The 25,294-nt window shown below is 54.4% G+C and overlaps 3 protein-coding genes across 5 annotated transcripts; 2 read left to right on the forward strand and 1 right to left on the reverse strand.

Annotated features, from left to right (window-relative positions):
* Positions 1–616: 616 nt before the first annotated feature.
* SP6 (Sp6 transcription factor) lies at positions 617–11,935 on the forward strand. 2 transcript variants are annotated; one of them, XM_025362626.1, is made up of 2 exons: positions 617–837; positions 8,365–11,935. In XM_025362626.1, the coding sequence occupies exon 2, from the start codon at positions 8,422–8,424 to the stop codon at positions 9,550–9,552; it is 1,131 nt and encodes a 376-aa protein (XP_025218411.1). In that variant the 5' UTR covers positions 617–837; positions 8,365–8,421; the 3' UTR covers positions 9,553–11,935. The 2 variants fall into 2 exon arrangements, with proteins under 2 accessions (XP_025218411.1, XP_025218412.1); XM_025362627.1 differs by lacking the exon at positions 617–837 and adding an exon at positions 5,629–5,913.
* A 3,559-nt stretch (positions 11,936–15,494) lies between these two features.
* SCRN2 (secernin 2) lies at positions 15,495–19,118 on the forward strand. Of its 2 annotated transcripts, XM_025362962.1 has the most exons (8): positions 15,495–15,617; positions 15,982–16,155; positions 16,454–16,635; positions 17,179–17,378; positions 17,806–18,021; positions 18,116–18,281; positions 18,362–18,542; positions 18,808–19,118. In XM_025362962.1, exons 2-8 carry the CDS (start codon positions 15,982–15,984, stop codon positions 18,964–18,966), a joined length of 1,278 nt encoding a protein of 425 aa, XP_025218747.1. In that variant the 5' UTR covers positions 15,495–15,617; the 3' UTR covers positions 18,967–19,118. The 2 variants fall into 2 exon arrangements, with proteins under 2 accessions (XP_025218747.1, XP_025218746.1); XM_025362961.1 differs by lacking the exon at positions 15,495–15,617 and having other exon boundaries at positions 15,624–16,155.
* Positions 19,097–25,271, reverse strand: LRRC46 (leucine rich repeat containing 46). Its single transcript, XM_025362963.1, has 8 exons — positions 24,848–25,271; positions 24,642–24,747; positions 22,263–22,371; positions 21,396–21,442; positions 21,020–21,129; positions 20,693–20,762; positions 20,323–20,465; positions 19,097–20,045 (listed from the first exon to the last, which is right to left on the reverse strand). Exons 1-8 carry the CDS (start codon positions 24,855–24,857, stop codon positions 19,675–19,677), a joined length of 966 nt encoding a protein of 321 aa, XP_025218748.1. The 5' UTR covers positions 24,858–25,271; the 3' UTR covers positions 19,097–19,674.
* Positions 25,272–25,294: the final 23 nt, after the last annotated feature.

Genomic DNA, 25,294 nt, shown 5'->3' on the forward strand with positions numbered 1-25,294 from the left:
GTTCCAGGAGTCCTGAACTCTCTGTAACAGTTCTTGGCTGGACTCTGCCTCTGGTCTTTCTGGTCTTAGGTGACCTCTTGTCCATCCTAAGCTGCCCTACTCCATCTGAAGTCAGGGAAAAGGTCCTCCCTTCCCATTTGACAATGAGAGATCCCAGGTCCAAAAGCTAGATTACCCCAGGTCCAAAAGATAGATTACCCTCGGTCCTCCTGGGGGATCCAAGTTGGGAAGTGAGTATGTAAAAAGAGGATGAAAAGGGAGAGAGAGAAATTGTGGCTCTGAGAGGCCAACAACACTGACATGAAGCTCTGCAAGGAGGAACTGACTTGAAGCTGTGTGGTGTATGTGTGTTGGGTGGGGGGCATGCGCCTTCTAGGTCTCAAAAATGGAACTTCTTTCTTTCTTACCAAGTCCATGGAGGAAACCTCAGGAAGAGGGGATGGAATTTGGAGAGTTCCAGCCATCCCAGCTCTCCACCCTAGCAATGCTGTCATTTCCTCCATCCTGCAAGAACTGCTTTGTCCCTCTCCCGCTGCCCAACCAACTCTGGGGAAGGAAGGAAGTGCCCCCAGCCCCCACTCCCAGCTGAAATCCTCCTTTCCTGGCAGACCTCACGGACTCAGATCTCACCCCCTACCACTCCCCTAGGAGAGCTGGGGGCCACTGTTTCCTGGATTATCCTAAAAGCTTCCGAGGCCGTGAGGACTTGGCAGCATCCCTGCTCCCTCCTTCACCTCCCCCTTTGGCACTGCCTGTCGCCTCCTTTATAAAGCTTGGCTCTTTTATCACCGCCACTTGGCCCTCACTGCTGCCGCCAGCTCTGGGCTCCATGGACTGGTAAGAGAGGCTGTTCCCTGTCCAGTACAGGGAACCTCCATAAAGAGGATCAGGTCTCCACTCTAAAGTGGGGGTCATAGAGAAGGCTCTGGTTCTCTCTGAACTGGGAAGGGGGAGATAAGAAGGAGATCTTGGTGGGGTTTGCATGGAGAACCAAAGGGATCCCTTGGAGGTCTTTTGACTGGGCTGGGGTAGTCAGCCCAGTGGAGAAGTGGGGTAGGGATTCATAGCTGGGTACTTTATTCTGAGAGAAAGGGAGGGCAAATAAATGTTAATAGAAATACAGGGCACACACACTCACTGCCTGGAAGATCTTGAATGACAGAACACCTGCAAGGATAGTAAGGGAGAAACCACTACCCACATCCTATGGGGAACTGCATTTATGATGGAGGAGAGAAGACATTCTATACTCCAGCCCACAGGTACACACAGGCATGATATGTACACACATTTGTAGACATACACACACCAACACACAGATGCACTACCCTCAGGCGGGTTCATCTTCTAGACTGAAAAGGGACGGTGGTAGCTAGCAATTTTGAAATTTATGATAAAATTAGTGTCCAGCATTGTGCTTGACCTTAAGTATACCCTCAATAAGTGTTTGTTGAACGAATAAAGGATGAATGAAAGAAAACTATTTGACCCCAGCTCTAGGCTCTACCTGGTTTTCTAGGAATCAGGGAAGTGTGGTGGGGAGAGGAGGGGAAATAAAGAATATGTTGGCATCCAGGGTCATCAGCTTGCAGGCTTGGAAGTGCAGCCTGGAGGTGGGAGTGGGAAATAGAGGAGAGGAGTGAGTGAGAAGAGGAAAACAGGACCAGACCCTGGTCTGGTTTCAGCTCTGCTTCTAACTTGCTACTAACTTCCCTGTTTTGGGGTTTGGTTTCTCTACCAGTAAAACGAGGGCTTGGGGGGCCGGGCGCGGTGGCTCAAGCCTGTAATCCCAGCACTTTGGGAGGCCGAGGCGGGCGGATCACGAGGTCAGGAGATCGAGACCATCCTGGCTAACATGGTGAAACCCCGTCTCTACTAAAAATACAAAAAAACTAGCCGGGCGTGGTGGCGGGCGCCTGTAGTCCCAGCTACTCGGAGGCTGAGGCAGGAGAATGGCGTAAACCCGGGAGGCGGAGCTTGCAGTGAGCTGAGATCCGGCCACTGCACTCCAGCCTGGGTGACACAGCGCGAGACTCCGTCTCAAAAAAAAAAAAAAAAAAAAAAACGAGGGCTTGGACTAGACTATTTGGGGCTAGACCAGCTTTGATATTCTCATAGTGCAATCTCTACAGGACAGTGAGGTTTGGAAGGGATCACAAGTGCAGAGTCTGACTTGTCTCAGCAATTCAAGATGGGATCAGTTTGTCCATTAGACTCAAGATAGGAGATGGCTTTGATCTAGGCATTCGTTTAAGAATGCTGTCTCCTCTGCCTTCAGGCTCTAGGGGAGCCGGACTTCCAGGGTCATCAATTCTGCCATATTGAGGCCAGAAGGACTAGCAGGCAGAATACGGGCTTTGGAACCTGAGAGATCTGAACTCAGTTTCTTCTTCTGTCTTTCAACAACTCTGTAATCTTGGGTAGATCATTTAACTTCTTTGATCTTTGGCTTCCTCATGTGTACAATAGGAATAATAATAATTACTTTGCTGCATGCTCATGAGAATTAGAGATATTTGTGTAAAGCACCTGGAACATAGTAGGTGCTCAGTAAATAAATGCTGGTTGTGATAAACACACAGACTAATGAGGTTTCTCCAGGTACAAAGTGGGTCACTGACTATAGATGAAGCTTCAGAAGAAGTGGGGTGGTAGGAATGGGGGTTGGACACTTGCAGGGGAAATCCGACTATTTATTTGAGGGAATGAGGAGGAGCAGCAGAAATGGCCCAAGTTCAAGACAGATCTCAGTTTATACAGGAGATGTGATGGGCTGCGTTGTTCAATTTTGAGTAGCAATAAGTATATGGGCAATGGGCTGTGGTCACCTTGCTCATTATGTCAGCATCAGACCATGGGCCATCATTCAGTGGGAAAACATTTAGCAAGTGCAAACCAAAAGGGCTGGAAGCAAAGGACTGCAAGTAGAGGGGGACTGGAGGAAGGATAGTGCCAGTACCCTGAGTGAGCAGCAGAAACCTAGGCAGAGCAGGAAATCAGAATGGCTGAGAGTTTCCAGAGACAACTGCATTGTTGTTGAATTTCCTGCTGATGAGCTGCAGGCAGATGGAGGGTCCTTGCTCATGGGATTCCAGATGGTTACAGGTATGGTTGGATTGGGGTAGGGCTAAAGGGGGCCTAGAGTGAAAGTAGCGGGGAATGTCTACCATCCTCGGGCTGAATCCCTGTTGCTTTCCAGGGAAAGACAGAAGGGGCCAGGAAGAGAAGGCAATCTGATGCATATAAATGGGAGGGGGAACTTGGTCCCCCCCACCCAGAGTCAGACCCCTGCACAGGCTTTAGCACCTTAGGAACACTAGATGCAGCACGAGCAGGCAGCTTGGAGGAGGAGGCAGGAATGCCCAGAGGTCAAATCAGGAATCAGAGTCCCCCATTGGGAGCTGTTTTGGTCCTGATGAACTTCTACTCCAACCCAGAGGTAGCTGTGAACTAGGATACAAACCCAACTGGCCAGGATTTGTAGGCTGAATGGATGGAGAGAAAGTTGCATTGATGAAGAAGATTGTCAATTTAGCTGTGGCCACAAAGATCCAGAGCAGTTCCTGTGAATCCACATCCAGGGCCCCAAGTAACAAGAAGGCAAAAAGCAAACCCCGACTGATCAGAAATCTCAATCCCCCGATGTTAGGCGGTGCCTCCGGCTTCCAAATGCCTGTCAGTTCTCTAGCATGGTGGCTGCTCTTACAGCATTTCACAAAGGAGGAAACTGAGGCTTAGAGGCACCTGACCTGCCAAGGTCAGGTTAGCAGGTGCAGGGCTGGGGCTAGAATTTAAATCCGTCAAATTCTAGTCCACAGGTCTTTGTGCATATACCTTAATCCAACAATATTTACTGGGAACTGACTTATTTAATAATTATAACAAGGATATCTTCCATTTACCCGGTGCTTACCAGGGGCCCCGTGGGCTAAGCATTTTTAGGCACATCAATTCCTTTATGCCCCCAGGAGACCCTACCAATGTGTACCCAGATTGTCCGGATGAGGGAAATGAGCCTTAGAAAAGAGGGACATGCACAGATGAATCTGACGTCGATTCTGAATGAGAACGTGTGCGTGTCTGGGGGGTACCACACATATACGCATACACACATGGATTTTCACCCCACTTGTGCACTCCGTTTAGCTGTTTTTGAGTTACCGTTTGAGTGTGTCCCGAACGGGGATGCAGGACAGAAAAACCAATGGTGGTGGAATAGGGTCTGTAGAGGCGAGATTAAATCAGCCTAAATTCAAATATGAAATCGACTGTAAAGAGGAAAACGAAATTTTAAAAAGCCGACGGCAAAGCGCACAGGGGAGACCAACCAGCAAAATGAAAGAAATAGGAAAATTAATTGGCATTCCCCTGCAAAAAAAAAAAGGGTCACAAGGAGAGATCAACACTGCTGCATGGGAGGTACCAATCCGGAAAGAAGCATGGGGCCACCTCGGCGCCCAGGCAGAAGGATGGGTGGGTGGGGTGGGGATGGAACTTCCCTACCCACCGATGCTTGGCAGGTCTCGGAAATGTCGACCCATCCAGATCTTGAGAGAAGTTTTTGTGAGCTCCGCAAGGGCGCTGAAATTTTACCAGAATATTGCACTGGGCATGTGCATTTTTCTCAAAGGAATCCAAGACCCTTCCCCAAAGTTAAGAACCTTGGGTTTAGACATTCTGGCGAGAATTAGGAAGGAATGGTGGCAAGGGATAGCTCAATTCCTTCCAGAAGTGTCCCTTCCCAAGGCCATTCAGGCGCCTGCCCATTCTTCAGAACCGGCTGCTGGGGGCAAGGGTGTGAGCAGGCTGAGCACTTCCCGAAGGACAGGAGGGCGAGGAGAGGCGGATTTGAGAGGTGGATTTCAGAGGCACTGGGGTTGCTGCCTAAGGGGAGGGGCAGAGTGAGACCTGCTGGGACCTGGGACCGGAGTGGGGGCAGCAGAGACCGGTTGCGGGGGCGGAGGCTGGGAGAGGGGAGGAGAGGAGGTGGTCGCCCAGAAATGTCAGAGAGGGAGACCCCGAAAGCGAGAGGGAAAAAAGGACAGGGAAGGGTGGTGGTGGAGAGAAGCGGCTAGGGGTGCGGGGGTTGAGGCGGGACAGGCGACCGGGGGTCGGGGGAATGGCAAAGGAGGGCAGCCAAGACAAATTTCACACGGCCTAAGCCTGGAGGCGAACTGGACACATACTTGGCGCTCAATCTTGTTTCCTTCTTTCCTCCCAGTTCCGGGGCAGCGCTGCCCATCCAGAGAGGGTGGGTCAAGGGCCATCGAGGCAACTAAGGGTTGCTGCCTAAGGGTGGCTCTGTATCACCCCCAGGACCTGCCCCCTTATCCATTCCCCCCAGGTCTTAGTCCTGCATCCTCTGATAGACCGAGCCAGCTCGAGGGCAGTTTTCCACCCGGCGGGGCGGGTCTTAGAACCTGGGAATCACCCCACCCGGGCCCCTCGCCTTGGGGGTGGAAGGGACCAGGGAGGAGCGAGGGAGCGGGCGGCGTACGCCCTAGTTAACTTTCCTCCCCCACTCCCGCCCGCCCCCTCCTCGAGGCCGGACTGGGCCTCCAGTCCAGCCGAGCCCGCAAGGGTTAAAGGCGGCAGCAGGTGAGGTGGGCGGGGCCGCGAGATCTGGGGAAAAAGCAGCGCTGGGGAGAGGATGAAGGCAGAGAGCGCGGGTGAGTCACGGGCGGAGCTGGCCTCACTCGTTCGCTGGCTCCTGCCCGCCCTCCGTCCTCCGCCCTCTCGCCAGCGCTCACCTCCTCCGCCGCCCGCCGCCCGCCGCCTGCCGCCAGCTGCCGGGTCTGGCTCGCCCTGGGCTCCTGCCCCTCACCGCTCGAGAGCTCGCCGGCGCACAGGACCCATGAGCGCCTGTCTGTAGTGCACCAGCCAACCGTGCCCGGAGCCCGCCGCAGCCTTGAGGTAGGAGCGCGGGTCGGGGTGGCCAGGGGTGAGCGCTACGGAGATCGTCTCGAAAAAACGCACTCCGAACGCGCCCCAGCCTCCTATGACCTTGGGAGCGGGGTAGTCCTAAAGGATTTGAGGGGTTAGAACCCCGATGGAGGGAAAACCGGGCAGAGGGGAGAGACTGGAGGGACCGAGGAGGCTGTTAAACTGGGGCAACTGGAGAGACTGGGACAACCAGAGGACCGGGACATTGAGAACTGGGAGTACTAGCCAGTGATCCGGAGAGGCAGAGCGGAATGGGGCATAAGGGTGCCCCGACTCGCCTTCCCACTTCAGGGCTTGGGAAGCCTGCGATGTGCGCCATGCTCTCTCCTTTCCTGTAATCTTTCTAGGCCTGGAAGTGAATCGGACACATACTTGGCACTCAATCCTGTTCCCTTCTTTCCTCTCAGTTCTGGGGCAGGGCAGTGCTGCCCATCTGGGGCAGGTGGGTCAAGGACCACAGAGGCAACCTAAGGGTTGCCACCTAAGGGTGGCTCCATATCACCCCCAGGACCTGCCCCCTCCTCTGTTCTCCTGGGTCTTAGTCTTGCATCTTCTGCTAGACTGAGCCAGCTCCAGGGCAGTTTTCCACCCAGTGGGACCGGTCTTAGAACCTGACAATCACCCCGCTTTGGGTTTCCGAAATCTTGGTAGCAGGCCATTGCATCCCAGACCTGGGCTCTTCAGCTCTCTGCCAGAAGCCACTCCAGAGCCCAGATTATTCTAGGCTTCCCACTCTCCAGCCCCTGGGGCAGTTCCCAGGTGCCAAAAGCTGTTAGGGTCCCTGGCCTCACAGCTTGTGCCAGCCCCTTCTGTGCTTCCCTGCCCCGGCTCCGGCTCCGTTACTGCAGCTTCACCCTGTTTTTGTCTTGTGGTGAGGCAGCCAGAGCCTGAGTAGGTGCCCCCGTCCTCCTCTCCCTCCCTCTCCCAGGTTATCAGTGCCACCTCCCTGGTCCCAGAGGCAGAAGATGGTACCGTCAGCTAAGCCCTGCTGTGGGAAGGAAGCAATCCTGCCCTAAGTCACCGGTCTCCTCTCCCACCGGTAGAGAAGACCCAGGCACACAAACACAAACCTGCCCAGCTGAGGCACCAGGTCTTCCAGGCCTTAGGGAGAGGTGGTGAGAAGAGAGTGACCTTCAAGCCACAGATATGTGGTTGAGAAAGGGCTGGGGGTCTCTAGGGTTCTAATGGTTTACAGAAAGATTGGTTTACAGAAAGTAACAGACTGGGAGTCCAGGAGTTAGGAGACCTGGTTGATTGAATGAAAAAATGAACATCCTTGCCCAAGTCACTGTGGCAAGTCATTCAGCCTGCTTCCTCCTCTTCAAAATAAGAAGATTGGCCTGGAGCAGTGGTTCTCAACATTGGCTGCATGGAAGAATCACCCAGGGGTGATCCATGCCTGGGATGCACTCGCTCATGTCATCTTTTTGGGCAATTCTTGCTCTTAAGTTCTGTGATTTTGACTTCCCTTGTTGCCCTCCTCTTCCTGCACTCTAACCCTGTATCACTTAAAGGGGTGCAACTGTCCCTTCCAGAGCTTGTTGTCAAGCTCTTCTCTGGGGAAGCCATTCCCTCCCAACTTTATATCTGGGCCTCCCCTAGCATGGAGAAGAGGATGGGTAGCAGTCAGAGAATTGCCTGGCACTGGTATGAGTCAGGAGAGGGATGGGAATTTGGTTTTCTCTGGTGGGGGTGCCTCCCAGATTCCAGGGGGTATCTGGTGGCCAGAAAGCTGCTCCCCAGGGAGGTGAAGTCCCTGCTTGAGGGAAGGGGGTGGGGGCATGGGAGTCCGTTTAGTGGGCCTGATGTGACCAGGACAGGCGGGGAGCAGCGTAGACGGAGAAATGCTTTTCATTACTGAACATGCTTTGGGAATGGCATGAGAACTCTTTCTCTAAAGACTCAGGACCCGTTTGGGGCTTTATGAGGGGCAGGTCACCTGAAGCTTTGGGTTTCAGAAACAGACCATCTCCTCTCCCATCTGTATCCTGAGTTAAACTGGGGAAGCTGAGACGGCTCTAGATCCTCCATTTGGGCTGACAGCAGGTCTGCAGGGGGAAAATGCCACTGACCTTGTGCCTGGGCAGCTGGGGTGGGATGGTTCTAGCACTGTGCTGTAGGTGTATCTGACCTACCATCCTGGGAGTGGCCCAACTCTAGAGATGAGCTGGGTCATATGGCAGGGATCACCCAGAGGACGGTAGACCTCCATCATCCTCTGTGCTTGGATGAGAACCTCACATTCTGGACCCTTCCTAGCACTCTCGAATTCTCTGAACTGATCTCTAGTCCTCCTCCAGAGGTGCATCCTTCTTTCACAACTGGGGCCAGAGAGGAGGACTTTGCAGGGCTGACACGTGGGTTAGGAGGTAAAGTGAGCTGGTTATTTCCCTTACTTTTCTGCTTCTTGGCCTCCTTTAGGTCCCGTCTGAGGTGCCCCTGACCGTCCCTGCCCTCACCCCACCCCGGATCCCGGCAATGCTAACCGCTGTCTGCGGCTCTCTGGGCAGCCAGCACACGGAAGCGCCGCACGCCTCCCCGCCGCGCCTCGACCTGCAGCCTCTCCAGACTTACCAGGGCCACACGAGCCCTGAGGCCGGGGACTACCCCTCCCCGCTGCAGCCTGGAGAGCTGCAGAGCCTCCCGCTGGGCCCGGAGGTGGACTTCTCACAGGGCTATGAGCTGCCAGGGGCCTCCTCGCGGGTAACCTGCGAGGATCTGGAAAGCGACAGTCCGTTGGCCCCGGGCCCCTTTTCCAAGCTCCTGCAGCCGGACATGTCACACCATTATGAATCGTGGTTCAGGCCCACTCACCCAGGCGCGGAGGATGGCTCGTGGTGGGACCTTCATCCGGGCACCAGCTGGATGGACCTCCCCCACACTCAGGGCGCGCTGACCTCACCTGGCCACCCGGGGGCGCTTCAGGCGGGCTTGGGGGGCTACGTCGGAGACCACCAGCTTTGTGCCCCGCCACCCCACCCGCATCCGCACCACCTCCTTCCAGCTGCCGGAGGGCAGCATCTCCTAGGGCCGCCCGACGGGGCTAAGGCCTTGGAAGCAGCCGCCCCGGAGTCTCAAGGGCTGGATTCCAGCCTGGACGGGGCGGCGCGTCCCAAAGGCTCCCGGCGGTCGGTGCCCCGCAGCTCAGGCCAGACCGTCTGTCGCTGCCCCAACTGTCTGGAGGCGGAGCGACTGGGGGCTCCGTGTGGGCCCGATGGGGGCAAGAAGAAGCATTTGCACAATTGCCACATCCCGGGCTGCGGGAAGGCCTACGCCAAGACGTCGCACCTGAAGGCGCACCTGCGCTGGCACAGCGGCGACCGTCCCTTCGTGTGCAACTGGCTCTTCTGCGGCAAGCGCTTCACGCGCTCGGACGAGTTGCAGCGCCACCTCCAGACCCACACCGGCACCAAGAAGTTCCCCTGTGCAGTCTGCAGCCGCGTCTTCATGCGCAGCGACCACTTGGCCAAGCACATGAAAACCCACGAGGGCGCCAAGGAGGAGGCGGCCGGGGCGGCCCCGGGAGAGGGCAAGGCCGGCGGCGCAGTGGAGCCCCCCGGGAGCAAGGGCAAACGCGAGGCCGAGGGCAGCGCGGCTCCCTCCAACTGAGCTCCTCGGTACCGCCTCCCTGCGGGTCCCCCGGGGGGCACAGGATGCGAGCCCCCAGGTCTGACGTCCTTGGGGGTGGCTTGAGGAAGAGGGGAAGGTGCGTATTTATTCAGCGGGGAGGAAGAGTGGTGCAGGGACAGGGAGATGGGGCACTAGGAGTTCTTAGTCTCTGGGGCTACTAGGCAGGATGCATTATGACTGGGCCGGTAGGAGCTGCGCAATGCCCCTCTGTTCTCCCCTGCCTCATAGTTTCCCTCGCCCCTGGGCTGGGGGGTTGGGGTGGGACACCCGTATCGCGGCTGGCTGGCGGGGACAGGCTAGAGGAGACAGCAATGCCGGAGCAGAGAGAAGTGGGACCGGCCTGGGGCGCTGGAGGTGGCTGTCTGGACACGTCCTTAGCGCCTGGGAACCAGGACATAAAAGCGCCTCCGGAGCCGCCCTGCGGCGGGGTCCCTTTCATCCCACTTATAAGTGCTTCTGCCCCTAGGGTTTCCGGAGGGAGAGCCGAGATGGGATGGGGGAGCCTGGGGGTCCCCCTTGGCAGGGGTGTCTCTCTCTCTGGTTTGGAAGGTTGTTGCTGTAAAAATAACTCCTTTGATGAGCTTCCTTATTAACCCTTTCAGACCCAGTCTGATGGAGTCATGAAGGAAGAGGGGAAGAGGGCTGGCATTCCTGACAGCCTCTCAGCCAGGGCTGGCAATAAAGGACAGAGTTAGACGTAGGGGGCGAGTAGGGAAGTCCCCTTCGAAAATGAGAGATAGGGATTTGGTGGGGTATGGAAGGAACTAACCCCTTCCCTCTCCACCTCTGATTCAGCCCTTAATTCTTGGTCTTTATGATAAATAAAGTTCAGTAGTCACATTCCCCATCTATTACCCTAGGTGTGTTTTCAAGGCAGCCAGCGGTAGAATCCATGTAGTTCCCACCAGTTGCCTTCCCCTCCGGGATGGAAGGAAAAGGTTTCTTGGGCTTGTTGGGGACAGATTGGGGGTGTCTCAGCAGAGGGACCTCCACTGGTTCCCACTCAGAGTGGAGGCCTGCGGCCTTCCTGACCATCTCTTTAGCCGTCACCAAGAAACCAAACCCCACTGTCCCTCTAGCTTGGCCCTTGTTTTTCCCTTGCCCCGGCCATAGCATGTTCACTGGGGGATTCCTTCCTCCCGCTCATCTCACAGGGGAAGGGAGAAGAAAGAGTTGTTCTCCCACTGGAAGGGGTTCTGCCTTCTGAGGTGACATCCAGGAACCTGTCCCCATTCCCTTCTCCTTTAGATGTTAGAAATACATTTTGATTCTGATCATGGGGTGGGGGAGAAAGGAAGGGAGGGAGGGGAGAAGCCCAGCAGAGGCTGAGCCAGGCAGAGGGGAAAGAAGCTGATATAAGGAAGGGTCTGGCAGGCCACAGCCTCTGTAGCTGGAGGACTTTCCCACGCTTGAGAGAGGGGCCTTAGAGTCCCTCTGACACCCCTCCCGCTTCCCCTTGCTCCCTTTCTTCACCTGGAGCCCTCTGTGGAGATTAGCTCTGTATTGATTTTTAAGTTATAAGCAAAGGGTATTTTATTTAATATTAGGTTATGTGTGTGCATGTTGTGTGTACCTGTGTGCATGTGTGTGTGTTTCTCTACTGAGCCTGGGGTCTCCAGCCAGGGAGACCCCATCTTATTCACCATGTCCAAGATCCTGGGATCTGGGCCGAGCATCTCTTCCTCCCTTGTAGATGCTGGAGCCCAGTCCAAGGTCTGGGAGCTATATGGGAAGTGGGGGCTGGGATCTGGGTGGGAATATGTGTTTGTATACAAAGGGATCCTCCTTAAAAGGGACAGGATGACCTTCCCGAGGGACTCACTGGCCTGGGGTAGTTTAAGAAGTAATGTTCTTTCTTTCTCTTTTCCCTACCTCCTGCTAACCCAACCAGAGATCCCCTTCCTTGCTGAGAGGGTTGGGGGCAGAAGGAGAGTTGGCAGTGCCTGCAAGTTGCCTGGCCAGGTGAAGAGGGGGAGAGAGGAAGGGCACTGTGGGTGTAGGATGCCTTTCTCCTCCACCCATCGAAACCAGCCACCCCCTCCCTGTGCCACCAAGACAGCCTTTTCCAGTGGCCATCCTAAGGGGAACTCCCAAATGGGTGTTGGTGGTGGACACAGATGCTCCCCCCAATGGAAGCCCCAAGCTCTGAGGTATGCGGGTAGAGACTTTGGATAGGTTTTCTTCTGCTCCCCTCTTTTATAGATCTAGGCTGCTTGGCTGCCTGTCTTTCTAGGCAGCCCCCCTAGAGAAAAAATGTAGGAATTTATTTTTTCTTTAACTGCTGTGAACTCACTTTGAGGGGGTAGGAGGAGGGAGAAACAGCCTGTGTTTTTTATGCAATAAAGTCATCAACTACATCATGCTTCCTTTGTGTTCCAGCTCTGTTTCCTTGTGGACTCAGTGTCCCCCAGCAGTGAGGACCAGTTCTGGGCCACAGAGTGGGGTGGATGCTTCCCAATGATCCTGCAGCCCCTTGGAAAGCCTCATGTCTATTGAGTTGGGTTGGAGCTGGGATCTGATCCTGCCCCAGAGGTGGCTGGTACGGAAGGAGGGAGGTGCTTCCTCTGGGTTGATACCGGGGCTGTCCCTCCCTGGTCTCATACCTGTGGTTATGAGAAGTTTCTAGATATCTCTTTCCTCCTCCACATACAAGCCCCTTCTTTCACTTCCCTTGCTAAGAACACTGGTTCCCTCCTTTCTTAGGCATTGGCTCCCTCACTCCATCCCCACGGAGGGTGCATGTCAGTCTATCCCGTGGCTGTGACTGAGCTGGGGGTGACTGGCAATGATTTCTTCACCCAGGATGATCCTTATCAGGGACAAGGCGATGAAAGGCAGCCGAGCTATCTGATGGGCTCCCGCCCAGCTGGAAAATATGAGGGAAAGGCTCCTACTGCAACTCACAGCTAGAGACCCACCATGGTTACACAACCACAGGGCACACAAACATACCTGCACCGGACCCGTGTGCACCCGCCCGCAGAGATATGCAGAAATATTCATCTATATACATCTTCCCAGGTCTCCCGGTGCTTGATACAAAGTTGATGCCTAATTCACATCAAATGAGTAAAAAGCCTCATGATTCCAGAGCCCCAAAGTTAGGAAGGTTGACAGAAGATAGGTTTTGGGCTCCAAGGGGGCTGGGGGCGGGGGTTACTGTGTTCTTTCACCTTCTTATTCTACCTTTTTGCCAAATTTATTATTTTCCCCTAGAGGAATTTCTAGATCCACCATTCTAACCCTAATCCAATTTCTCAAAGCCAAATCTGGTACTCAGGCTGGCCCATCCCATAACTTAATTTGGGAGATCCTGGGGTCACAACGTTTATGGCTACCTTAGGATAGGGGCATCAGAATGAATGATTTAGGGGTTGTAGAGGAAACCAGACTGGTTTGGGGGCCAATTGTTTGTTTCCATCTGCTGCTGGATTTAGAAGACTGGGAGGAGGAAGGACAGGTGTGTTTTCCTGAGACCTCATGCCAGCCCCACTCCTCCAGGTGCCTCTTTTGTCTTCCTGATTCTAGGAGAGTTAGACCCCAGGAACTTGGTGAGTCCCCTCCTCCTTTACCCCCATCGCTGCCCCCAGGGACAGGAGGGCAGCTGTGGGGCTGGCTGGGCCTGTCTGGGCAGGGCTGGGGCCACCCCTCCTCCCCATGCTGCTCCTCCCGCTGACCTGCATTCTTAGCAGGGGCCTTTGGTGGGGCTCTGACGCTTGCTTGCTTGCTACAAATGCTGCCTGGCTGGCCTGCCCCCCCCCAACCCCAACGGAGCCCAAGGCCACCTCTGACCCTCCTCAGATGGGGTGCCTGGCAGGAGGATCATGGAGGGCCCAGGAATGGGTTAGGGAACTCAGAATATCTGGGCTGGCTCTCTAGGTTCCTCTCCTGGGAAGTGGAAGTAGAATCTACTCCCACCCTCTAGGGTGGGTGAATGAAATAAATGAGAAAGTGACAGAGAAGAAGACAGCCTGGGAACTGCAACCTGGGGGTGCGCTGTGGCCTCTCTCTGCGTCTCCTCCTGCCTGTTGCCGCCCCACAGTGGGCAGCCGGGGAACTGCAGGAGATGAACCCGCTTTCCTGCAAGCTGCTTTGGGTGCCCAGATTTGTCAGCGCACAGCCTTGATGTTTGCTTCTGGAATGACATTAATTGGCAACCTCACAACCCCTCTGCGACATTGTATCAGAAGCAGCCTTCACCTTCCCATTAATCCTAGCGTGACTGACCGCCAGCACCCTAGCAGAGTAGGCTTGAAAGAAAACCAAACTCCACTAAAACACTGTTAGAATTCTTTTCTTTTCTTTTCTTTTTTTTAAGACGGAGTTTTGCTCTTGTTGCCCGGGCTGGAGTGCAATGGTGTGATCTCAGCTCACCGCAACCTCTGCCTCCCAGGTTCAAGCAATTCTTCTGCCTCAGTCTTCCCAAGTAGCTGGGATTACAGGCATGTGCCACCACGCCCAGCTAATTTTGTATTTTTAGTAGAGATGGGGTTTCTCCATGTGAGCCAGGCTGGTCTCGAACTCCCAACCTCACGTGATCCGCCCATCTTGGCCTCCCAAAGTGCTGGGATTACAGATGTGAGCCACTGTGCCCGGCCCACTGTTAGAATTGTTAAGCAAATACAGTAAAGTCAGAGGATACGAGGTCAATGTACAAAAGTCAGTAGTGTTCCTATACACTAATAACAAACTATACAAAAAATAAATCAAGAAAATAGTCCCATTTACAATAACTATCAAAATAATAAAATATTTAGGAATAAATTTAACCAAGGAGGTGAAAAATCTGTACTCTGAAAATAAGACATTGATAAAAGAAACTGAAGAAGACACAAAGACATGGAAAAATATTTCATGCTCACAGACTGGAAGAATTACTGTTGCTAAAATGTGCATACTACTCAAAGCCATCTATAGATTCAGTGCAACCCCTGAAAGCAGATAACCTGCAGCATCTCCCCTCCCTCCATTCCTGGAGGGCTCCATACAGCAAAAGGGTGTAAGATGCATTTGTCTTAATGATGGCTATGGAGAGATGGTTTGTAGAGAAAAATGAACTGAAAATCAAAACATTTGGGGTGAGAGTATACCCCCATATGACCGTGTGTCACCTTTGGCCATGACTTCTTTGTGGTTTCAGTTTCACTACAGGTAAACCCACTAAATCTTTGAACTAGAAAGTTCTAAATTTGCTTTTAAAGCTATCTTCCTATGGGTTGGAACACTATTGGACAGATAGGCCCTCGGGGATCAGATGGGTTTTGTGCACCTGTTCCCTTATTTATTTTAAGAGACAGGGTCTTGCTCTGTCACCACGGCTGGAGTGCAGTGGTGTGATCTTGGCTCACCGCAGCCTCGACCTATCTGGCTCAAGCGATCCTCCCACCTCAGCCTTCTGAACAACTGGGACTACAGGCACGCAACACCACGCCCAGCTAATTTTAAAATATTTTCTGTAGAGGCGAGGTCTTGCTATGTTACCCAGGCTGGTCTTGAACTCCTGGGTTCAAGTGATCCTCCCACCACAGCCTCCCAGAGTGCTGGGATTACAGGGGCCAGCCCCCCGCACCTAGCCTCCACCACTCTTGTATTCTGTATCTTAGTCCCCTGGGTGCCTCCAGCCTGGGATTGCGCCTCTGGGATTCAAACCGGGACTCAAGTATCTGAGGTTCTTCCTTAGTCTCCAGATGTCCCAGCAGTCCCCCTTCTCTGACAAAGTCTCCCTTTTCACGCGGGATCCTTTCCACCCCTAGCTCCAGCTCCCCGCAGTGACTCCGTGGGGTTAGCAACCTTTGTCAGGCCTAAAATGGGCGCCCGGGTAGGACAGGAAGCCAGGTGTGGCTCGCAAGGCCGCTCCGCTCCGAGAAGTGGTGCAGGCGCGCGCCCTGGTGGAAAACGGCAGAGCTGCACGCTCCGTTCCGACTCCGACCCGGAGGCCGAAGGCCTTCCAGGTCGCCTGGGAGTCTCCGCCCAATGGGGCGGCCCTGGCCAGAAGCGGAGGAGGTGGCACCCGGGACCGAGCTGGGGTCTTGGAGGGAGAGAGAGTGAGGGGAATACAGTATTGGGGGTGAGAGAAGGGTTGGATAGAAGAGGGTCGGGTATCTGGACACGCGCAGGGCCGCGGGACTCTTGGTGGGGTAGCGAGGGGAACGGTCCCACGACTGCTCCCAAGGGCCGGAACTCCCAGTGGGGGCGGGATCCTCGGAGTGCCCGCCTGCGGACTCCCAAGCCTGGAGCCTGGGGAGAGGGTGGGCACCTCTGCTCCCGCACACCCGTGCATGGTGTGTGCGCCGAGCGTCCAGGAGCCACGGCGGTGTCTTCCCTGCGCGTCGTTTACACGTGTGGGGGTAGGCGGCTCCCCGGGGCTGAGCTGTGGCCAGGTTTATGGAGAGGCCCGCCTCTCCCCAGATGGCATCGTCGAGCCCTGACTCTCCATGTTCCTGCGACTGCTTTGTCTCTGTGCCCCCGGCCTCAGCCATCCCAGCTGTGATCTTTGCCAAGAACTCGGACCGACCCCGGGATGAGGTGCAGGAGGTGGTGTTTGTCCCCGCAGGCTCTCACACTCCTGGGAGCCGGCTCCAGGTGGGTTAGGCCTTATGGGGTGCTGGGAGGTGTGACAGAGCTCTGCATTCTTCTAAGACCTTTTCCCCTGCTCCCCACACCTGGGAGGCTGCCAGAAGTAGTTGAAGAGCATGAGCTTTAAGCCTACCAACCTGGACCTGAGCCCATTATGTAGCCTCAGTCTACCTCAGTTTCCTCTTCTATAAAATGGGAATGAGACATTCCTCAAAGGGATCTATAAGGTGATTGGCAGAGTGCCAGCACTCGAGGGGCCGCCCCTCTCTGAGTGGACACTTCCTTTCTCCTCCCTCACCTCCAGTGCACATACATTGAAGTGGAACAGGTGTCGAAGACGCACGCTGTGATTCTGAGCCGTCCTTCTTGGCTGTGGGGGGCTGAGATGGGCGCCAACGAGCATGGTGTCTGCATTGGCAACGAGGCTGTGTGGACGAAGGAGCCAGTTGGGGAGGGGGAAGCCCTGCTGGGCATGGACCTGCTCAGGTGCAGACCCTGCCCTTCCTCATCTGCCTGAAACACCAGAAATCTGGGGGCTGAGTTTTGACCTGGGCCCATCCATTCCTCCCCCAGCCTGGTTCACAGGGGCCTCCTCCTCTCTGCAGACTTTGCCCTCGTGCCCTCGTGAGGAAGGCTGCAACAGCAGCCACCTTTGGGCCTCTCCTGGCCCAGAAATAGAGCAGTGGTTATTTATTTTCAGTTGAAATCTCACATAGAGTCCCGATTTATAAAACCAGTAATAGTGGATGGAGCAGCTCTGGGTGGAGAGAGGTTGGGGGCTCAGGACACTTTTCTCTCTGAAACAGTGTTTCAGGCCTTTTCATGGAACCCTCAAAGCATAGCACATGGAACGAGAGCATTGAAAGCCACTGGTGTAATTGTGTTTGATACGATCAGTGCCAGCAGATTTGCTGTGTGACTTGGGCCTATCACCAAACCTCTCCAGGCCTCTTCTGTCCCCTGGAGCTTCTGCCACCAGCCATTGATCCCTCTGTCACCCTTCTGTCCCTTGGTCCTCTCTCTTGCCAGGCTGGCTTTGGAACGGAGCAGCTCTGCCCAGGAGGCCTTGCATGTGATCACAGGCTTACTGGAGCGCTATGGGCAGGGGGGCAGCTGCCTGGAGGACCCTGCGCCATTCTCCTACCACAACACCTTCCTGCTGGCTGACCGCACAGAGGCATGGGTGCTGGAGACAGCTGGCAGGCTCTGGGCTGCACAGAGGATCCAGGGTGAGGCATTCCCTTTCTGCCAGCCTTGGGAAGTGGGAGAAATGGTAGGGGCCCGATCCAGGTGCAAGCCTGTCGGGACATTCAGGGAGATGGGAGATGAGCTCACTTGGGAACCCTTCTCCCCTTCACTTGGTTAAGTCTTCCTTGTGCTACAGCCTGCTGCTTCCTCTCGGAAGCCTTCCTGGACTTCCCTGGGTGGTCAGGTTTCCTGCTTATATGCAAGCAGGTACTTCTTTTTCATCGCATTCAACACAGTTGCATGCTTACATTTATCTCTTCGACTATTTTGTCTGCCTCCCCCACCACACTGTAGGCTCCATGAGGGTAGGTCGTTCTCTTTTCCACCGTGTTCTCAGCGTCTTGCCCAGTGCCTGGCATAGAATAGACACTCAATGGTAAATGAACCGCTCCCCCATCTCCTCCACAGAGGGGGCCCGCAACATCTCCAACCAGCTGAGCATTGGCACAGACATCTCCGTCCAACACCCGGAGCTGCGGACTCATGCCCAGGCCAAGGGCTGGTGGGATGGGCAGGGTGCCTTTGACTTTGCTCAGGTCTTCTCCCTGACCCAGCAGCCTGTGCGAATGGAGGCTGCCAAGGCCCGCTTCCGGGCAGGGCAGGAGCTGCTGCAGCAATGGCAAGGTTAGTGAGTGGTGGAGGGGGCTGGGGGCCAGGAGGGCCACAGCAGTGCCAGCCACTCTCCCCTCCCACAGCTTCCCCCTCTACTCCTTGGCAGGGGGCATCACAGCAGAGGTGATGATGGGCATCCTCAGGGACAAGGAGAGTGGTATCTGCATGGACTCGGGAGGCTTTCGCACCACGGCCAGCATGGTGTCTGTCCTGCCCCAGGATCCCACACAGCCCTGCGTGCACTTTCTTACTGCCACGCCAGACCCATCCAGGTGGGAAGAACGAGGATGGGGAAGGCTGGGGAGAAGAGAGGATATGATATATCTCCGTCCTTCCATCCGTGCCCTTCTAGGTCTGTGTTCAAACCTTTCATCTTTGGGGTGGGGGTGGCCCAGGCCCCCCAGGTGCTATCCCCCACTTTTGGAGCACAGGACCCTGTTCGGACCCTGCCCCGATTCCAGACTCGGGTAGATCGCCGGCACACCCTCTATCGTGGACACCAGGCAGCCCTGGGGCTGATGGAGAGTGATCAGGTATCCCCCAGGGAGTAGGGGCTACCCTGAGGTGATGACAGACCTCCCACTCCCAGTGAAACTCTGGAAATATGAGGGAAACTGGGAGTGGAAGAGATTCCAGAGCTGGGGAGAGGAGTTCCTCCCTTCAAAGCCAGCAACTGCCTTTGGGGAATGTTGGGGGGTCTCTCCTTTCTCCTGCTTGTGTGAGGTGGTACACAGTCCCCCCTTCACCTGGCGGGAAGCCTGTCCTGGACAGACTCATCTCAGCTTTCCCTTGGGGCAGGATCGAGGGCAGCAGCTCCAGCAGAAACAGCAGGATCTGGAGCAGGAAGGCCTCAAGGCCACACAGGGGCTGCTGGCCAGTGAGTGGGCCCCATCCCTCCAGGAGCTGGGCAGCCTCTTCCAGGCCTTCGTGAAGAGGGAGAGCCAGGCTTATGCATAAGCTTCATAGCTTCTGCTGGCCTGGGGTGGGCCCAGAACCCCTCGGACCAACTGCCCTGAGTGGTGGTGAAGTTGGAGCAATCCCTTCATGCTCCTTGGCCATGTTCTGAGCGGCCAGCTTGGCCTTTGCCTTAATAAATGTGCTTTATTTTCTCTTCAGTGAACTTTATCCCAGGTTCAGTGGGGGTGGGAGAGCCAAGTGAGGCCCAAAGGCAGCTGTGGGGCCTGTGGTTGTGTACTCATTCCTGAGTGGCTGAGTGATGGGGACTAGGCAGGAGGACAGGGAGGGGACAGGAGCAGGCTGCTGTTGGGGATGACTAGGACCACAGCTCCTTGGTCCTTGGCTTGGACTGGGGAAGGGCACTCCCTAGGGGTGGCAGTGAGATGGCATCCTCTATGAGGTGGTGCCTGCTTCTTGCCCATGTGGGAGCCAGGAAGCCAGCGGGGGGCCTGAGGCATGCCTGCCCTGTGGGTAGCTCCCGAAAGATTCCAAACTTGCTCTTTAGAATCAGGTGGCTCACTGTGTTCTGTATTTTGTTTCCTGGAGCTTTCACTGGTTGCTTCCCCTGAGATACCCCCAAGTAACACGAAAAGCATATTCAGGGCCTAGAGACACTTTACTGGGGATGAACTCCTGACACAGGTCATTGGTCTGAGAAGTGGGGCAGGCCCCACTCCACTCCACTCATAGAGAAAGGTTGACAGAGAATCATTTCTTGCTTCTCTTGGCCATAGTTTTGGTTGTGCTGGGGGCCTCAGCCACAGAGGCCTTGGGGGCTGTGGCTGCTCGGACCCCCTTCCTTCCCCATAGAGAGTTTTGGTGGCCCCTGGGAATCAGACTGCATGGTTTCTTGGTGGGAGAGGAGGCCTGGGGTGAGGAGACGGCCTCAGGGACTGTCTCCTCCCCTTGCCCAGGAGTGGCAGAAGGGCTGCTGTCCCCAGCCATGGGCACCCCAGGCAGCAAGGGCAGGTTGGTGAGGGCGGGCTGCATCTCCATCCTCAGCAGGTGCTGTGTCAGGGCCGCCTGTTGCCGGTGCTCCCTGTGCCTGCTCAGCTCCTGCTCCAGCTCCTTGAGGAAGCCTATGAGGGGCCAGGGGGTGGAGGGTGCAGGGTGGGTGGAGCTCTGGGCTCAGCAGGAGGGTCCCTGAGCTCAGGGAAGTCTCTGGCTGGCCCCTGCCATCCCTCTTGGGAAGCAGCCTGAGGCTGGGGTCCCGGACTGACACCTTACTCTGGCCCAGATGTTGATCTGAACTTGGGGCTCCCCTCCCCAGACGCCACTGCCATCTTAGCTTCCCTTGTGTCCCACAGGGAAGAGGTGGGCTCTGGGGAAGCTGAAAGCCTTGGAAAGCAGGGTCACCTCGTTCTGAGCAGAATGGGCCACTCAGCTCTGGGAACTCCTCCTCGCTTGAAGCTTCATCCTCCTCGTCCGAAATCCAGCGCTCCATCACAGGCTGCCCATCCAGGTCCAAGAGAAGTGGCAGGGCTTCTATCACCAGCTCACTGCAGAGCAGGAGCAGAGGTTACCTAGGAGGGCACCCTGGCGTGGAGGATGCAAAGATATGCACCACAGCACCCACACCTGGAGGGGTGGTGGCTCATGAGTTAGGTAGGAGGTTGGGGAGAAGGTGCCATGGATAGTAACCCCAGGATTGCAGGCTGAGAGGGGCCTGGGCTGAGTTAGCAGGTGGAGCTCAACTAGACCTTTCTTCCCACCCTCCCCTCCTTACCGGTAGCCATCCTGGTTGGTGCAGCTATTGCCAGACAGGTTGAGGATGAGAAGGCTCTGGGGGAACTCATCTGCACACAGCAAAGAGAGAGGAAATGGGGTTCTCACTTCATCTTAGCCAAAAGGCCATGAAGCGATGGGAATGGGGTTCTCACACCCACTTTCTCGTCCAAAGCCACTACCTCTAGGCACAACCCCTTGAACTCCCTGAGGATGAGGTGTGGACCTGCAGGGGTGTGGCTAATGCAAGCACAGGCAGCTGGGTGCAGAGGGGAGGGCAGGCCCCACAGGGGATGTGTTTGGTGAGCCAGGGCAAGTGGGTTCCTACCCAGCTTCAACGTTTCTATCAGGTTCTCAGAAAGGTCCAGAAACTGGAGGCATGGGAGGTCGAGGAGGTTTTCCACCTGCCTGATTTGGTTTCCTGCCAGAGACAGGAAGCTGTAGGGGAAGGAAGGGGTAGAGAGGCAGAGCTGAATCATAGAACAGCTGGAGGAAAAGAGGAGGGCACTTGACACTGGGGCCCCTGGGCTAGGCAGCTGATGACCAGTGGGGACACATGGCCTTCTGGGGTGAGGGAGTAGAGCTAGGCTTGCTGGTCCTTGGCTGAAAAGGACCCAGGCTTGGAGAAATCTGAACCAGTTCTTCGGGGTGTGTTTAGGTTCCCCCGACCCCTCTTCCCCTGCCTGAGCCCTGGCACCACATACCGCAAGGAGGGGACGCAAGCCAGGTTCTCAATTTGCTGGATCTTATTCTGCAAGAAGAAACCGAAGTGGGGAAACCAAGCTGAGATCAGATGGGTGGGAGGCCCTTTACAGGGACAAAGTCTCAAGACCATGTCTACTCCTGCAGCTGGAGATCTGGCACTTTGGGAATGATAACCCCACTCCTTGAACAGGTTGCCACTACCTTAAGAAAGATGATTTTCTTTCTCCAGGTGGATGGTTAGGGGTGTAAACCTGGGGTATCTAAACCTGACTAAGTATACTCTTCTGATTCCACAACCAAAGAGTGACCTGGGAATCAGAAAAGGAAACCAAGCCGCCACCAGGAAAATGGAAAGGGCCTTGGTGGTGGCTTGCATACACAGAGAGAACAATAAGCATACATGAACTTGATGGGAAAAGTTTCTATGGGGAAAGTCGAAGCGAGCTGGGAATATTCAACCAGGGGAGGGCTGAAGATCAACCAACCACCACCACCACCAAACAGCCTTCAAGTAGGATCTGATTGATGTAGAGGAATCTTCATAGTTTCCTCTTCCTCTTCAAAACAGGAAATAGGCTGGAGCTATTTAACGTGAAAGATTCAGAGTAAATGCCAAGAAGAACTTCTAGATCAAGAGAAGTGCCTAAAGAACAGTGGAGGGAGCACAGGTCATGTTCAGGATCTATTCTAGGGGAATTAGTCTTTCAGTTCAGGACCCTACGTCATTCATCTGGGAATGGTTTAACTGAAGGTCTGCCTGCCTGAACACCAGGGAATGGGCAAAATGACCTGGTTGACTCCTTTCAGATGAGACAGATTAGGTCCAAAGGGGTCAAGGGGAGGGGAAGGATGGAGAAAGAAGTTACCCCTTGCAGATAGAGGCTGTGAAGATTCTTGAGGCCCTCTAAGTTCCTGATAGTAGTAATCCCCTCCCGGTCCAGGCGGACAGTCTGCAGTTCATCAAGAGTGTGAAACCTGGGAGAAGAGTCAGTAAGGGTGGTGTTAGAACACCACTCATGTGGTCTGTTAGCAGGGAGGATGGGAGAGAGGGAGGAGGGAAGGGGTTTCAAGGAGGGGTAGTTGGCTGAGTGATTTTAATCAAATGTGAGAAACATCTTCTTGACATCTTGAGGTGGTGTCTAGATCATGAAACTGTCTTGACTTGCAGACTTGTATCTTTATCATTAGCACTGGGAAGGGTGAGAGAGAGGAGTAAGGACCCTCTGGGAAATTGGAGCATGGCAGCTTATGGTTCCTGGAGAGATTCAGCAGCAAGAGAAGCCTTCCTCTGGCCAGCTTGGATGGTGGAGGCAGGGGTAGGACAGAGATGAGACATTGCAGAAAGATCCTTCCTCACCTTCCTTTTGAGTGGTTCATGGAGGAAAAAGCACTTGTTTCATCCACCCATTCATTCATTCCACAACATTTGCTGAGTGCCTACTAGTGACAAATGACAGAGTCTCTGCCCACCACTATTAAAGAAGCAGGGCAGGCTGGCCTTGGTGGCTCACCCTGTACTCCCAGCACTTTGGGAGGCCGAGGCAGGAGGATCGCTTTAGCCCAGGAGGTCGAGGCTGTAATGTGCCACGATTATGCTACTGCACTTCAGCCTGGGTGACAGAGCAAGACCCTATGTCATTTAAAAGAAAAAAAAAAAAAAAAAGAGGCTGGGTGAGGTAGCTCACGCCTATAATCCCAGCACTTTGGGAGGCTGAGGCGGGCAGATTGCCTGAGGTCAGGAGTTCAAGACCAGCCTGGCTAACATGGTGAAACCCCATCTCTACTAAAAATACAAAAAAATTAGCTGGGTGTGGTGGCGGACACATGCAGTCCCAGCTACGCAGGAGGCTGAGGCTGGAGAATTGCTTCAACCCAGGAGGCAGTCGTTGCAGTGAGCCGAGATCGTGCCACCGCACTCCAGCCTGTGCAACGGAGTGAGACTCCGTCTCAAAAAAAAAAGAGGAAGAAGGCGAAACATCTATGACAAGTGGATAACAGAGGCAAGTACAGGGGAAAGGAAGAAGAAGAAGGAGAAGGAGGAGGAAGAAGGGGAAGAAGGAGAAAGAATAAAGAAGAGGAAGAAGAAGAAAGAAAGAAGAAGGCCAAACATCTATGACAAGTGGATAACAGAAGCAAGTACAGGGGACAAAGGGAGTACATAGTCTGTGCACTAAGTTCAGAGTAGGAGGAATCAGGGAATGCTTCCTAGAGGAGGTGACAGATGAGTAGGCATTAGCCATGAAGATAGGGGGATATGGTGAGAAGGCATTTCAAGCAGAAAGAATAGTATGTGCTAACACAGCCCTTCCGAAACTCCAATATGCCCATGCAGACTCTAATTCAGTAGATCGGGTGGAGGGGCTGAGATGCTCCACTTCTAACAAGCCCCCTGTGATGCCAGTGCTGCTGCCCTACCCCTGCACCCTCTCCCGCCTACACATACTCTGAGTAGTAAGGTACTAAGGTGTGAGTACGCAGTGTGGGAAATTGTACACTTGTGGAAAGTGGCCAGAAAGAAGGCTGAAAAGCAGAAGACAACTTAAGCTTAGGCAGTGGGATTTTATTTGGGAGGTAACAGCCAAGAAAGTTTCTGTCAGTGAGTGCCTGATTAGATTTGTTATTTGAAAGGATCACTTTGGCTACTCAGGAGGCTGAAGTAGGAGGATTGTTTGAGGAGTTCAAGACCAGTCTGGCCAACAGAGCAAGACCCCATCTCTAAAAAAGTAATTAAAAATACTTTATTTTGTGTTTGTTTTAGAAATAGGGTCTCACCCTGTTGCCCAGGCTGGCATGCAATGGCATGATCATAGCTTACTGTAGCCACAGGTACCTGGGCTCAAGTGATCCTCCTGCCTCAGCCTCCCAAGTACCTAGGACTACAGGTGTGTGTGCACCACCATACTCAGCTAATTTATTTTTATTTTTAGAGATAAGATTCTCACTGTATTGCCCAGGCTGGTCTCAAACTCCTGAGCTCAAGCGATCCTCCTGCATCAGTCTCCCAAAGCGCTGGGAGTATAGGAGAGGGTTAATATGGACTTATCTAAGACAGTTGAGTGAGGATGGTGAAAAAGAAATGGAATTATTTTTAAGAAGGGAAAATCAACTGGGCATTACCACTGATTGGATGTGTGGACTAATAAGGAGAGAGACAAAGATCAATTGACAAATCAGTACAGCTCAGGGGCCTGGTCATCCTGAGTGTTTCAGCCTTCTAGCACCCTTTTTCTCCCCCATGCACTCACATCTTTTCTGACAGTTCCTCATCCTCAGGGAAAGTCAAATTCCGCTTAGTGATAAGGGCTTCAGTGATGCAGACGCCCCCTTCCTCTGGACCCTGGGCTGACTTCGCTGTGAAAAGATGAGTCCAACTGTCACATTTCCTCATCCTTGGAGGACTTACCCCGCTGTTTTCCAACTGCTCTACCCACCGTCCCCCCTCCCTACTCACCTCCAGACATGATCTAAAATAAAAGACTGCTGATCTGAGCGGGGAGAGGAACGAAAAGGAGCCTAGCAGCCTGGGCGGCCCCTAAGGATGGCAGAAACCAGGATGGCAGGAGGAGAGAGAAACTCAGAGACTTGGGAGAGGAGGAAAAGGGGTTGATTCAGAGAAAATTGCTGGGGTGAGGTCGAAGACAACAGTAAATTGATGTGAAGGGTCTGGAGTTTGAGGGGTGTGGAGGGGCTTTGCTGGCAGCAAGCTGGGGCGCAGTGGGCAGGAATGGTTGAGAAAGGAGCAGTTCCTAGGAAGCCGGAGTCGTTGCTAAGAGACTGGACGCCGAGCGGGGAGGTGAAGACAGGATCCGTTGGCCCGGCTTAGCGCATGCGTGTTACAGCTACAGCTGACGGGTACGCCCACTGCTTCCGGCCCCGGGGTTCGCTACCCCACAATCCT

This window comes from Theropithecus gelada, chromosome 16 (genome assembly GCF_003255815.1).
Source record: "Theropithecus gelada isolate Dixy chromosome 16, Tgel_1.0, whole genome shotgun sequence".
NCBI classification, from domain to species: Eukaryota; Metazoa; Chordata; class Mammalia; order Primates; family Cercopithecidae; genus Theropithecus; species Theropithecus gelada.

What these genes read in the sequence shown, in the direction of transcription:
- SP6 (XM_025362626.1), top strand. Translation starts at nt 8,422, where the DNA reads ATGCTAACCGCTGTCTGCGGCTCTCTGGGCAGCCAGCACACGGAAGCG.
- SCRN2 (XM_025362961.1), top strand. Translation starts at nt 15,958, where the DNA reads ATGGAGAGGCCCGCCTCTCCCCAGATGGCATCGTCGAGCCCTGACTCT. An exon ending in GCTGCTGCAGCAATGGCAAG is followed by an intron (nt 18,022 to 18,115) that starts GTTAGTGAGTGG and finishes ACTCCTTGGCAG; the next exon opens with GGGGCATCACAGCAGAGGTG. An exon ending in GGCTGATGGAGAGTGATCAG is followed by an intron (nt 18,543 to 18,807) that starts GTATCCCCCAGG and finishes CCCTTGGGGCAG; the next exon opens with GATCGAGGGCAGCAGCTCCA.
- LRRC46 (XM_025362963.1), bottom strand. An exon ending in GAGGAACTGTCAGAAAAGAT is followed by an intron (nt 22,372 to 24,641) that starts GTGAGTGCATGG and finishes CTCTTCTCCCAG; the next exon opens with GTTTCACACTCTTGATGAAC. An exon ending in GCTTGCGTCCCCTCCTTGCG is followed by an intron (nt 21,130 to 21,395) that starts GTATGTGGTGCC and finishes CTTCCCCTACAG; the next exon opens with CTTCCTGTCTCTGGCAGGAA.